This window comes from Zalophus californianus, chromosome 3 (assembly GCF_009762305.2).
Source record: "Zalophus californianus isolate mZalCal1 chromosome 3, mZalCal1.pri.v2, whole genome shotgun sequence".
Classification (NCBI taxonomy): domain Eukaryota; kingdom Metazoa; phylum Chordata; class Mammalia; order Carnivora; family Otariidae; genus Zalophus; species Zalophus californianus.
In genome coordinates this window covers 143483867-143499267 of record NC_045597.1, presented here as the reverse complement: position 1 = coordinate 143499267, position 15401 = coordinate 143483867, and the positions used below count along the sequence as shown (strand labels likewise).

At 37.9% G+C, this 15401-nt stretch overlaps 1 protein-coding gene across 5 annotated transcripts in view; it reads right to left on the bottom strand.

The window, feature by feature from the left end:
- Positions 1-9946: 9946 nt before the first annotated feature.
- UBE2E3 (ubiquitin conjugating enzyme E2 E3) overlaps positions 9947-15401 on the bottom strand; it is an 85970-nt gene continuing 80515 nt past the window's right edge. For all 5 annotated transcript variants that reach the window (XM_027591006.2, XM_027591003.2, XM_027591007.2 and 2 more), the window contains exons 5-6: positions 11773-11920; positions 9947-10583 (exon numbers count right to left, since the gene is read on the bottom strand). In XM_027591006.2, coding sequence (XP_027446807.1) covers positions 10486-10583; positions 11773-11920 — 246 coding nt within the window. In that variant the 3' untranslated portion in view covers positions 9947-10485. The remainder of the gene's footprint in view (positions 10584-11772; positions 11921-15401) is intronic.

The following is a 15401-nucleotide window of genomic DNA, read 5'->3' as shown; positions in this document are numbered from 1 at the left end:
GTGAAGGAGAGCCGAGTCCTTTGTATGGACAAGAGGGGAACTTAAAAGGCTCCTAGAGATAAGGGATAACTGTGAGGGCGTGAATAGACGAGGACTGGGACATGTGGCTATCTAAATTTAAACAATACATTAAGGTAATAGGGGCGCCAGGGTGGCGCAGTCAGTTAAGCATCTGACTCTTGATCTCCACTCAGGTCTTGCTCTCAGGGTTGTGAATTCAAGCCTCACCTTGGGCTCCACACGGGGTATGGAGCCTACTTTAAACAAACAAAGAGATTAGAACTGGAAAGGAGAAGAGAACACGAACACACGTCCTTCAGAAATAAGGGAAAAAGACAGCAATGATTAGCCTGTATAGGATATGTGAAATATTCTAAAGGACATTACTAACTTGAGAAATAAGAGTCATGCCCTATTTAATTTCAGATCGTAAGTATCGCTGGGTTTAAATGTGCAATAATCACAGCCAACGTACTGTCCCACCAAGACTTGATCAGGAAAAAAAATTTAACTGGTAACAATTTGTTAACTCTTGACTCTAAGCAAAGTTAAGTGGTTGAACCAATGATGTATCAGGCCTGACTAGGTTTTCAGAGAAATTAAGCTAAGCTAAAGCCCCCTTATGTATGGGTCCTTGGGAGGTAGGAAGTCAGGAAAGCAGCAGGAAGATGGGAGCCCTGGTCCTAAGTTCACTGCCCCTTCAATTCTCTGGCAATAAAACCTGCTCTTCAAATTCCCTACTTCCTGGGTAAGGGAAGGCTTCATCCAAAGGGATGCAGGCTGGAACCAGGAGTGCTCACCACGGGACTAGGGCAGAAGGGTAAGGGGAGTCGGTGTTACGTCTTTCTCTGACCATCACATCCACCAAGCAGGCCCGGGGTAAAGAATGCTCAATTTCCCAGAATCATCGGAATGAGCAAGAAGGCATCTTTGATAAACCATTTTGCTGTACCCAATTAAGTCTTCTGTAAAATAAATAAAATCTAAAAATAAAGGGGGGTTGGGGGGATGCCTGGTGGCTCAGTTGGTTAAGCGTCTGCCTTTGGCTCAGGTCATGATCCCAGAGTCCTGGGATCAAGTCCAAAGTCAGGATCCCGGCTCAGCACGGAGCCTGCTTCTTCCTCTTCCGCTTCCCCTACTCGTGCTCGCTTGCTCTCGCTCATAAATAAGTAAAATCTTAAAAAGAAAAGCAGTCTTCTGCCACATCATCTCTCCAAAGCTCTCTGTACTTACCTAGGACATTCCTTTTCCTGACTAGACTATGATGAGCTCTTTAAGAGACCTAAGTTTCTTCTGTTTCCAGCATGTATAGCAGTATTAGCTTTCAATTTAAGTGATAACTTAAATTCCCCTAGTTAAACATGGTGTCAAGGTAGATTCTTCAATGACAAAAGGAAAATCACTCGAAGGAAAGAAAATATCAGGGTGCTTAAGACAAACCAACTAACAGTTGCTGACCGTACTTGATGGATTGAAAGAGCTGTTCCAAATGTTACTGGAATTTTAATTACTTCATTATTAACATGTTAACTATGAAATTAAAGGCCCATCTAGATAAAAAAAAAAAATCACTTAATCATACAATGATTCTCCAGGGCACAAGGAGTCACACAAACGCATGAGCTCTGGTCCTGCCGTCCTCGGTGTCAGTCAATGACTACCTATTTCATGGAGGCATAACAGCAACAAGAAAGCTTCCCGGCTGCATCGCCCCTTCATCCTGGACCTACCCTCTTGTCCTCCGCCTGTTTTCCTGTTGACTATGGATGGGATGAGATGGCTAAGTTCCCAGCAAAGGACAATTGCTTCACTGGCGTGTTAGACCCCATCCCCTCCTGCCTACTTAGAATTCAAGAATTCGGTGAAGGCCTAGACTGCTTTATGTGGGGATACTGTTTCCCAAATAGTTTACTCTAGTCAGAAGAGAGAAATGTCCAAGGCAAGTGCAAGGAGCTTTGGAAACACCCTCAGTGAACAGTGAAGCAGATGATTTTCTCCAGGACATTGCCTCTCTGCCCCACTCATTCATTTCTTCCTATTTAATCTTTCCCATCAACAGTTTTTTTCTACCTAAAACAACAGTCCCCCCCCAACAAAACTCCCAACTATTCCCTATTTCTCAATTTCACTGCAAAATTGTCAGGCATCTCCAGTTTCTCTCTTTCCATTATCTTTGGCACCCACTCCAGTGGAGCTTTTGTTCTCACCACTCCAACAAAACTGCTAATCAAAGTCACTAATGTCCACCACCCATCAGTTGCTAAATAAAATGGGACACTTCAGTCTTTATCCTATTTGACTTACCAGTTGCACTGGATCCAGATCACTCCTACCTCCTCCACGAGAAACTCACTTCCTTTCCAGGTACCCACCGGCTCCTGGGGTTTTCCTCTTACTTCTCTGATTGCTCCCTCCTGGCTTCTTAACGTTGGAGAGCCCACACTTCTTTCTTCTCTAGGAGCCTTCATTTCCTTGATGATCTCATACAGTCTCATAGATATATCACCTATGCACGCAGGAGTCCCAAATGCACATGCCTGGCCCAGAACTACTCCTGAATTCCAGATTTGCGAATCTACTGCTCTGACACCTCCATCTGCATACTGAATAGGCATTTCAAACTTCACCTGTCAAAAACTGAGCTCTCAATTTTGCCCCATCCTGCTCCACCTCCAGGTTCCTTGTTTTAGTTAACTGCAACTCCAGCCTTCTAATTTGCTCTGGTGCCAAATGGATTTCTCTTCCACACCACCATAGTTAAATGCATCATCAGCCAATCTTGTTAGCCCCACCTTCAACCAGCATCTGATCACTTCTCACCACCTACTATTACTAGCACCTACTACTGCTTCCCAGGTAGAAGTCATCACGATCTTTTACCCTGGTCCCTCCCTCTCCTCCCCTCCACCAATTCTCTTCCCTAACAGTAATCAGAGATTCTAATAAAACACGTCATATCCTATCACTCTGGCTAAAAAACCTTCCAATGGCTTCCTGTCTTACTTAACTACCCTGCTCCCTACAATGGACTACAAGACCCTATGATGTCTGTCCAGCTGTCATAGTCTCTACCTTGCCTTCCACTCTTTTCCTAGTTGCTCACTCCACCTTCCCCAGCTGGGTTTTGCACAGTTTTTGCATGCACTGGGCATGCTCTCGCCATCGAGTTTTTCATTTGCTATTTCCTTTGCCTGGAATACTCTTCCCCGATGTGGCTCATCTCTCCCCATCTTCAGCTCCTGACTCACCTTTTTGGTCGGATCTTCTCTGACTACCCATTTTATGACCACAGTGCAACCTCCCCTTTCTCCTGCTCAGCATACCGTGCCTCTTTCCTTCTGTTTTAGTTTTCTCCACAGCACTTACCATCTAATACACACACAGAGACACATTTTTTCTTTAACTTTTTTAAAACGTTTTTTGTCTGTTTCCTTGCAATGGCAAATAAACACCATAAGGAAAGGGATTTTCACGTGCTTTGTTCACTGCTATTCCTAAGCACCTACAATATTTAGGAGAGTACATAACTAGTAACATTGACTAAGTGAAGTGAATTGGATCCTTGATTTCTAGGGGCTCATGATCAAGAAAGAGGACACATAAATACAAATAAAATGTATCACTAAAAAGAACATCATCTTGGGGCACCTGGGTGGCTCAGTTGGTTGAGCATCCGACTCTTGGTTTCAGCTCAGGTCGTGATCTTAGGGTCCTGGGTTGGAGCCCCACGGTGGGCTCCAAGGCTCAATGTGGAGTCTGCTTAAGACTCTCTCTCTCTCCTTCTGCTCCTACCCCCACTCTCTCTCTCCCCCTCCCCAAATGAATAAATCTTAAAAAAAAAAATCATCTCAATGTATATTTAAAATGACTTTTTACCAGAGTTTAGCAGAGGGGGAAAGTGCTCTAAAAACATGGTAACGGAATCAGGTAAGGGATGCCAGTGATACCTTGAAGTATAGCTTTATTCCCTCACTCCCTCGTGTTCCTAATAATTACTTTTCGTCACTTTGTAGATGAAAACATGAAATGTTTACATAAAGACTTGTCAAAACACTGAATTTCAGCTACTAGGTAATCTAATTTTCCTTACACCCGTGGCCCCGTCATTGTCAGGACTTCTCTTGGTGCCAATACCTCTCAGTAACCCATTTCTCCACAGGTTTACTTTTCTCCCCTCTCGGTCTGAGCTGGGCCTGCAGGAATAGGCAGCTAGACCACCTGAGTTTTACTCAGCTGACCTATGAAGTACTCATGTTACAGTGAGTGAGAAGCTGCTGGAATTACATTTCTGGAATTGGGGAGCTTCTACCCACTCACCTTTCAATTATATCTACTGATATTAACATGTTACTGAATAACATGGGGCAATAAAGAAAAAAAATACCCTCTTTGATACTTTATCCTATCCCCTTTCTCACAGAAGATAGAAGTGGGGAAGAAAAATAAAGGAGAAAACAGAAATAATATTTCAATAACCCAACTTTCAACACTCCTCAGGAATGCCCCTCCATCCTACTATATAAGTATACTAGTTCCTTTTCCCTGAAATACTCTAACAAATTTTTTCAAAGGCCATAACTTTTCATTTTCCTAAAAGAATACAGTAAGCACATACATGTAATTCCTTTGTGTCTTTTTTCTTTTTACCAATAAAAGAGAACAGGAGAAATATATCAATTCAAGAAGAGAGTAATGACAAGGGAAAATTATGTAAACTCTGTAGGACAAAAATGCATTTTGGTATATTTAAGGACTTTAAAAATGACAAGATGGAGTTATTCTCCATTTTAAACAAGTAGACATCAAGTAGGTTATGGGAACAACCCACTACTACTTCAGATATTTCAAGTTAACAGGACTATATCCAACACCTACTACATATTAAGCACTGAATCAGTATGACAGGGAATTAAAGATGACATGACTGATTTGCTTCATATGGTCTCTGGATAACCTTCTGGAAAACTTATACCTATGGCATAATATTAATTCATTCAGCAAACATATATCATATTAGATATTACGCTGAGATAGAGGCAAGGAGTATAGATACTATCCTCCAGGAGCTCACTATCCAGAAATATGTGTAAGGTATTAAACTGAATATAGTAAAATGCCAAAATGCATGCTACAGACACTGGGTACCTAAAAGTAATCTGAAAGACAGTAATTATTTTAGGGCGCCTGGGTGGCTCAGTTGGTTAAGCGACTGCCTTCGGCTCAGGTCATGATCCTGGAGTCCTGGGATCGAGTCCCGCATCGGGCTCCCTGCTCTGCGGGGAGTCTGCTTCTCCCTCTGACCCCTCCCCCCCATGCTCTCTCTCTCTCAAATAAAAATCTTAAAAAAAAAAAAAAAGACAGTAATTATTTTAAAAGCATCAAATAGTATTAAGTATGCTTAATATCATATAGATTGGGTAAAACTTACCAATATTTTCATAACTAAATCAGCAGGGACATCTGTTCAATTTCTCATTCAACAGAAAATGGATACACATTAGCAAAGATGTGTTCTCCTCTGCTAAGATGAGGGAAAAATCTTATCTGGACAGGAAAATGATAAACTATTTAAGGATGTGACAATGTATTCATCTCTATGCATCACAGTGCCTGAAAGAATCTTCAATTAGCAAGCAGCTTAAATGTGTAGAACGAACTGGAGGTCAGTTAAGGGGTTCTATAGCATAACCAACCTCCATCCCCTCCAACAGAAAAAAATAAAGAAAAAGAAAAAAGGATTCTTGCCGAGGAAGGCACCTGGCTTGTTGCTGGCACTTGGAAATATGCACATGCTTAAATTATTTTATCTGATGTTTGTGCACATGGAGTCTCAGAGAAACAGACAGACTAAAAGTACATGATAGTAAAATGGAAAGGTTTCATGGAAGGATCTGGACTTGAGATAAACTTTAGGGATTGGAGGATTTAGGGGATAAAACTGCTTTTAATGTTGTGTTGGGTAGACTGGCATGTTGGCTTTAGCCTTACTGGATTTCAACAAGGTAACCTATAGCTGTGGAAGACTTAAAGTGAATTTAAGTATCTCCAAATATATTCACTGATAATATCTAGATTTGTTGTTGATCAATTCCTTTGCCAAGCCATAGTTCTGTTTATTTCTGAAATATATCCAGGTCTAGGACCCAGAGCTCTGCTGCCTAATCAGAGTTAAATCACTCTTTCTCATATACAACTAAATTAATGATAAATACTGTAAAAGGATGTTCACACTGTCCATGTGCCTGAATCTGAGTAATCTCTTTTTTTTTTTAATTTTCAAACTTAGCTTCTGAATGCTGGGTCTTGCTAATAGGATATTATCAGTTAAAAATCACCTAGGGCTTCTCGTCATATGAGCGCTTGGAACCATGAGAAGCTGAGAGCACAGCAGACGGCAAACTAAAACAAGAGACCCTACTCAAAATCCAGGAAATTCCCTTCAGAAAAGTGCTTACGGATTTATGGAGCGCACCAGGGAGCAACAGAGGAAAGTGAGGATGAGTGCGGCACCATGCATCCACCTCTAAGGTCTCGCATTTCTTCTTAACTTCTCATTCCTAATTAACAAGGCTGATTCTGTCTGACAAGGCTAAATTTAGCACTACCCATCACTGCTGGCAATCTCGTTTACAAACCAGTCTCAAAAATTCTTTTTTTTTTTAAATATTTATTTTATAACCGTTTTGAAAGGCCAATGTAAAATCACTGAAGAACTTCACCAAAACAGAAGTTGACAAATTAGTAACAAAAAACCGATGTTTCAAATAACGCCTATATATCAAAATGTAATTATGAATTATTTATTATTTTGGAATTACTTGAAAAAACCTAATTTATTTAGACATGAAACAAATCTATTTATATAATCTACTCATCTAAAATAAAGAACACTAACTGAAATGTGGATAATGTAATCATTGTAGACTCATTATCTCAGCCTCTTAAAATAATCTGCATTGGTTTTATAAAAATAATGTTTTCATATCATACCATAATTCTGTCCTAAGACTACAATATAAATGTCAAGTGAAAATGTGCATTAACATAACTCAACACAAGTTAATATATGAGTCACAGGACTGAAACTGACTTAAATTTTACAATACAGTCATTCTTATATTGTTATAATACATTTGGACAAATTAGTGGGCTGACTCTAAGTCCAACACCTCAAAGTTCTTATTAGAACTTTTAGGGTCAATCCAAACCGCAAATGCCTACGCAGATTTATCCCTGTGATTAAGATTTCCTGCTTAAAAAAAAAAAAAAAAAAGCAACGTCTACATAACTAATACATCTTGTTAGTTTGAAAAAGGTAGTCATTAAATGCTTGATACATATTTATCAATATAAATTTCCTGATGTGTTTATGCGATGTGTAACTAAAACAATTTAAGATAACATCATTTATCTCATTTTCCCAATTAACAAAGGGAAATTAGTGATGTTAAAAGTATTCCTATGACGAGTATCTAGGGTAGAAGATAAATAAACATATCTCAAATTCATTGGAATCAATAAAGCCTTAGTTTGTAAGGTTACATTTGAGACTTTAAAATAAAATTTAAAATAAGAATTTACTAAAATGCAAATTGTACTTTATCCTAGACAGTCCTTTTCAGAAGTTATTGATCTATGTATATTTGCTGTTACATAGACGCCGTCAATATTAACTGTGATGTTACAAACCACAACCTGGTGAAGAACGGAGGATGCACCTCCCCATCATACTGGCTCTGTAATCTGGGCAAGTTATGGAACCCATCTGTGCATCAGTTTCACTCTATCAACCGAAGATGGTCAGAGGGTCTCCTCTCCTAAAGCTTGGCAGGGGATATTCAGTAGCCAAGCCGTGGCTGGCATGCAACGGCACCCCGCAGGGCTCCCCTGAGGGCACGTGACCAGAATTCGAGCGCGGCAGGCTCAAGGCAATATACAAGGCCGTGACTCCTCTTAAACACGTACAAAGTTACATTTGGCCTTTCACTTGTAAAATTTGTAAAAAAAAAAACAAAAAAAGTAAAAATGTAAAAAATCTGGGCTCTGAAATAGCACAATTTACATCCAGAGCAAAGTTTCATGGGGGCACCCTATTTGTAGTATACATAGATGAATACCTATGTAACTGAAAAGTGGATTCTACAGTTTTTTAGAAATAGAAAACAAGGTAAAATATATTCAGGATTTTAAGGGGAATCTAACAGAAAGAAACCAAATGATAATTGTTATTTTTCAGTTCATTTGAAATTGTAGCCTGTTTCCTGAAAGAGAAAGCAGAACAAGGGTAACAAATGTTATAGGATGAGAACTACTGAGTTTGAGAGCTAATAGAGAATAGGGAGATAATCAAATTCAACTTTTGTTTCATAGATGAATAAACTAAAGCTCAAAGAAGTTAAGGGGTTGTATTCAAGGCCACAAAGGTAGTTTGTGAAAGAGCCCCGAACATTTTTAAGTAACCAGTTCCCGCTTCTCTGTCCCAAGTGAGCATGGGGTATGGCCTACAAAGTAGCAAAAAGGTTGATGGTAGTAATTAGGGGGATAACAAATAAAGGAAGTCTAACGATAACATCCCAAACACCCTAATATTCATTATGATGAAAGCTTTTCTGGCATCAAGAGAAAGGTTCATTACTCTAAGACAGAGAATATATGATACTGGAAGTGGGGGAAAAAAACCACTTTTGCGCTCACCTACACAGAAACCCTTACAGTTTACATAAAAGGTCCCCACTCTCATCACACTGACTTGAACTCCGTTATCTATTATTACCACTTAAAATAGTCAAGGCTCAAAGGTTTTCATAGACCTAAGCCTGAATTCTTCAAAATACTACCTATTTGCTTAGTGTTCCCCTTTGTAATATGGAGGGATGGGGCAGGGGGGTGGGGGGGGTTTAGTGAAAAATACACATAAAAGTTTATTTTTACCCTGATTTAAGACTTCTGTTGACAAATACTCAAGTAGGAGGTCCACTACTCAGTGAGGGTATATGCAACTATAAATGTTTTACTTTATTAGCTTGAAGCAATGTATTTTTATGCTAATAATTCCACTCTATAAATTTTAAGATGGTACTTTAAAGCTCCATATTTAGGACTGGAGAAGACATTTGCCCCACATTCCACAACCTTGGCTACAGGACCGCAGAATTACCTCAATAATTATCATAGCCATAGAAAAAAATTAAGCACATTTATACTGTTTACCAAACCTGAATACTGCAAAGTAATTCTAACTCCTATAAGAAATCTAGTATTTGATCCTTGTAACCAAAAAGAAGGAATTTATAAACCCTGTAAAACGCTTAAGATTTAGTTATTTTTTCAAATGAGAAATAAATGCCAGATCTGCACACTAATCCAGAGCTCTATTCCACCTTCAGGCCAGACAATGGTTTCTGTGTTCAACTCTGCCTCTAGCCATTATCTGCTGGCGAAGTGCCATAATAAGAATGGTAATACACACCATACACCATGAAAATTCAAGACCAGTACTAGAAGTTAAGTAAAAAATGTACCAATGACACAGAAGCACTATCAGATTAGAGTTATTTGACAACACTGTCCAATGGTGGATGGAAATCAACAATTGGGAAACAAAATGTTCCATAACTTAATACCAGATTCCTCAGTGAGTCACAATTTCGTATTATCTTTTGCTCAAATATCATCTTATCGAAGTAGAGCTTTATGTGTTTTGAGATCAATGATTTTAAATCCAGTTTTACATGTTTAAGCTCATTATATTCTCTCATTAGTACTTCAAGGGAAAAAAAAACTCTACACATTTAACAAGATTTCAAGTGTTTGCACTGTAACAATTCATTTATTTGTACTGGTCCTTAGTAATCAATCTGCATATCCGCATTTTTATTTCATCAACAATCATCTCAGACACACCTTCTAACAAGATTGACTTAAAATATTACGACAGGAAACTCTGCCTTCAGGAGCATGTTTATTGTGTTTGAGATGATACATCAGGTGCTCTCTGAGCTACAAAGGGGTAAAAGGAAATCCTCTCATTACAAACTGACAAAGGTAAAAGGTAAAACATTTTTCACAACAGCATGAACCACATACTCAGAAATAGATCTGGGTTTAATACAAATGACATAATTCCTAGTCATCTACGGCTACTTTTATAACTTCATACAGATAATGAATTAGGCTAAAATGCACTATAATATTTGGTAGACTTCAGGACCAGTATCCTTAGTACATCACAAAATACATTTTGATATCCCAAAGAAGCAAGACTTGCAAGTAGGCGTTTTAAACGTAACTAATCTACAGCTACAAAGTTCTACTCTTGATAGCATTTACCTTTTTGGGGAGTCTCCCAGTCTCCAAAGGATAAAAGCAGAGAGTAGAATCAGTATAACATATACACAGAAGTCCGTATTGTAAAGGCTATAAAGATTTGCAGCACAGTGGGAAGGGGCCCTTCTGCTCCTTCACACCGCATACAAATTCTGTGAATTATGTGGCGTATCTCTTGGTCCACTGTCTGGCTATCCTGTCATGTTCTGCTCTGTTGGTCAAATACTGAGTGGCTATGCTTCCAACCAGAGGATCCGCTGGAAAGGTAGAAAGAACATTAAGAGATATTATACAGTGTCTTAAAGTTACAGTTTTAATAGTCTATTAAATTGAAACATTAATTTTTCAGCAGCACCTTGATATATAATGGCTAAATTTTCCAAAATTAAAATGCTTCAAATAGCATAATCATCTGTGTATTTTAATACTGAAATTAGAAAAGCCCTTTAAACTAAAAAATACATGTTGACTTAATAAATTTGATTTTTTAATACTACTCTTGGCATTTTATTCAGCAATGAAAGTGTGCTTGGTGATTATATTTCTACCTTCTTCTGTTTAAAAACGTAATTTTTAAAATAAAAATTCAAATCTTACAATACAGTTTACAGCATTTCTATCTAGATATTATGCATATTCACAAGCATTTAAAATATTATTATACATATGTACTTTCCTTGAGTGCCTTGCTCTTTCACTTAATATATCTTGGAGAGCTTTCCTTATCAGTTCATTTAGAGCTGCCTCACCCTTTTTAATTTTCTTGGGCCTAGGTATAACTGCTGGGCTTATGATAAAAGTAAAAGCCTTTGGTGATTAGTCCAATATGTAGAAAAAGTAATTCAACTTCTTTAAAAAATGACCACCTTGTAAGATAACATATGCAAAATCCCAGGTCTAAATGTCACTTTTTCAAGTCGACTACAGGTTAATATGTAGCAAATAAGCATTTCTTAAAAACGTTAGGAATGATGTTATTAATGGCTTTATCTCTGAGTTAATATAATCTAGTCCAACTCAAACTATCACTACTACTTCTAAAATACCTAACTATAATCCAAGAAAGAAGGGAGAACTAGAAGCCCTTCGTTACTAAGTGGTTGCTGTAGAGCACACGGCAGCATGGAAGGAGTAAGAAAAGGAGGCACTGGGGCCAGTCAGGGCTTTCTTCCTGCCAAACGTGGTTTGTACGGTTACAGAATTCAGAGGAAAGTCCATCAAAGACAGAAAGGAAGTAATTATAGGTAGCATGCCATTAATAAACTAAAGAAAATTACTGTGAAACTTGTGGTCTATTCTAAGTGAAATGGCTTTGACAATTTCCTTGCAAAATGATTTATGCTCATCTTTCCACCAACAGCATTTACTTTCTCAAATCCATAGTTAAGGCAGCCAAACACACCGATTTCTGTACCCCACTGTGTGTGTTAATAAAGGTTTGCTTACCAGGGTTGCAATCTGTCAAAAGAGAACAAATCGACAGCAAAACCTTTGAAATAGTCAAAGCAGGACTCCAGTTGTCTTTAAGGATGTCCAGACAGATGACTCCCTGACTGTTGATGTTGCAGTGATAGATTCTGGTGCGGAAAGTAACCTAAGGGCAGTTCCATTAAAAACAAAATGAATGCTTTATTACCAACTAAAACTCTCACCAGCAAAAGTAAAGGGTAATATATCATAGATACTAAATAGAAAATAATTTACTGAAGAGCTAATTAAATACCAGGTTTAAGTAATATCAAAAGTAAATGATTTTAACTGGGGTTCCTGGGTTAAGCATCCAACTCGATCTCAGCTCAGGGTAGTGAGTTCAAGCCCCACATTGAGCATGGGGCCTAGTTGAAAAAAAAAAAAGTAAATGGTTTTATTCAATTTATTTGAAATTTTTTTACCCAGCAGATTAGGAAAATTATATCAATTTTATACCAAAGTGAGCAGCTGATTTGGTTAGCTTACCCTAAATGAATTATAAAATAATTCTATATATGTATGACCATATATACCATATATACGTGCACACGTGCACATACAGCTCTGTATAAAGCATGTGAGAGAGAACAGAAGTGTTTTAATGCCAAAGGTAAGAAGGAACTTGTGAAGAATTTTTCTTACCATAAAAAACAGAAGTTACATTAGTTTCTTAGTAGAAAAGATTAGTAGCAACTCAGCTCATGTCCTGTCATGTATCAGAAAATATTGGACAGGGATTTAGAGGAAGGTTGATGAAATCACCAGTCTATTTTTCAACCTTTCATTTCTGTAACTGGTTCAGTGTCTTGTTAGACTAACAGAGTAAAATGAAATAAGCAAGGTCTTAAGATAATGAATAAAGGAAACTAATACATCTCTGAGATATATGAAAGAAGAGGATAAATCATAGGAACAAATACTGGCAAGTTCCAAAACAATCACAAAGTGGGTGGCTAATTCTTAATTTGGAATAGCAGAGAAAAAAAGAAAAAAACAGTTGCCAATCTCTTGGAACTAGCATTGTACTATATGATCTCCCAGGTAGAGTCTTGAAAGAAAATATTAAAAGCCCTCAAACGCATATTTCTGATTAAGGATGCATAATTAAAAACAAGAAAGAAACCAGTGGTCTAGTAGGGGAGGAAAAAGGAAGAGACTGTACCTCCAGAACCTCTGTGTAATACAGGAGACATACTAGCTTTACAGCTCTTAAAATATGGTTAGTCGTAGTGAGATCGTCTAAAAATGTACAATACATACCAGATTTCAAAGACACAGTACCAAAAAGAGAATGTAAAACATCACATTAATAATACTCTTACATTGATTTCATGTTCAAATGTTGATATTTTGGATGTACTGGATGTTATTAAAATTAATTTCACTGTCTTTTTCTACCCTTTTTAATGTAGCTCATAGAAAATTTAAAATTACCCATGTAGCTTGCATTAGATTTCTGTCAGACAATTCTGCTCTAGAATATGGGAATAATGTATGTTTAGATCACGGACAGCTGACTACTCAACAGACATGTGTGGTTTATAAACACAATTAATTAATGTGAATCCTTTTGGGGCACCTGGGTGGCTCCGTAGGTTAAGCATATGCCTTTGGCTCAGGTTATGATCCCAGGGTCCTAGGATCGAGCCCCGCATGGGGCTCCCTGCTCCACTGGGATTCTGCTTCTCCCTCTCCTCCGCTCGCTCTTGACATGTGTGTGCACTCTCTCTCAAATAAAGAAATTTTTAAAAATCTTAAAAAAATACTTTAAATCCTTTCAGCTATTAATAATTGGTGAACAGAAAAGAATTAAATTTTTATTATTCCTCAAGAAGTTCAACACCTTATCCGAACTTCAAAAATAAGCAGAGTTGTATAGAAATAATTGTACCTAACACCAAGATACGAGCAAAGTATTTTCTTTTTCACTTGTTCAACCACAGATCTAGATAGTGCTTCATAATACTGTGTCAGATAACTTAGGCAAGAAGAATGACTCAACATGGAAGGATTAGAAAATTAAAATACTGAGACTTCGGCAAAAAAATTAAATCCTAAATTAAAACATAACCACTGTACTAACCAAAACAACTAATAAGTCATATACAGAACTATAGTTTTAAAGATTTATGTTAGCCAATTTTTATCTTACATTAAAAGACGCCAAGAAAAACAGAAAAGTCTTTTTAACAAATCTTCCCTCACAAAATAATTCTGTAAAAAAAAGTTGCAAACTTTTTTATAATTTTGCTACCACATTAAAAACAATTTCAAGAAAAATGAGGCATCTAGAAGTAAGTATCACTCTTTATCAAAGACAGCCATGAACTATTTTGCTATGATTTTCTTTTCTATAATACAGGACATTTAACCAATGAATGCAAATTGAGCAGTTAGTGATATACCAGCATTGTTAACATGTGTCATTTTGAATGTGAATACAATATGTAGTATTATTAACATGAGGGCTTTATTCCTTTACTTGAACTAGCAAGATATACTCTACATACATGAAAGCATTCAATAAGACAATCGTTTAAAGATCTTAAATTCTGATGGGATCACATAGTATAGTCCTAAAAACACAGATAATTCTAGCTGACAGCAAAATACCTCTAGATGATAGGGAACCTTGGTGTCTGTACTTTGAGGTAGATACCACTAGGTGGAACTGTTGTTATCTTATTAGATAATGGGAGAAAAATCGTAGGTCTAAAAAACAAAAACAAACCCTTAATTTTTACTTTCCCTGCCCCCCCCCCCCCCCCCCCCCCCCCCCCCCCCCCCCCCCCCCCCCCCCCCCGACCACAAGCATGCAAGTAAGCCCAGGCATTAAACCACCAGGCAGGCATCAAATTGCTACATGTATTTTAAATAGTGTGTAGGGAACATAAGGAACTATGTTGAAAGGAAAAGCATTTCATCATGGTTAAAGGCTTGATAACAACATACTTTTCCCCTGACATGTCAGAAGTCTCTGTTAACTAGACCGTAATTATGTTCAGGCTTAATATTGGTGGTTTTTACCTGTTGGCTGGACCACTTTATAATGAGTAGTGAGAGGAGGAAACTATCCAGGTAATTGTTATGTTTAAGACTTGAAAAATAATCGCCAATTATTACAAGGTACAGCTCAACCCTTTTGTTATCCATCCAGTTCATATTGAGAGCCAACTGAGGCATAAGCCACCTAGCCACCCTCATTCCCATTACTACATCATTATCTACAGAAGGCACAAAGTAAGCTGATTAAGTAATAGTTTCCCTCTTCTTTGCTATGGTTTTCTAGTTTTTGCTGATCAGTAAAGGTGAGGAATTGAGCACAGAATTCAAGTTATTTAATTCTTATTTCTGCAAGTTGTCAAACAGGTTTACTTTTTATCCCAATATGTTTCTCAAGGAAGGGTCCATAGGATATTTTCCCTTATAACATAAATCTAAAATGTCTCTTTGGGGGCGCCTGGGTGGCTTAGTCGGTTAAACATCTGTCTTCAGCTCAGGTCATGATCCCAGGGTCCTGGAATCAAGCCCCACACTGGGCTCCCTGCTCATGGGGGAGCCTGCTTCTTCCTCTCCCTCTGCCTGCCGCTCCCCCCCGCTTGTGC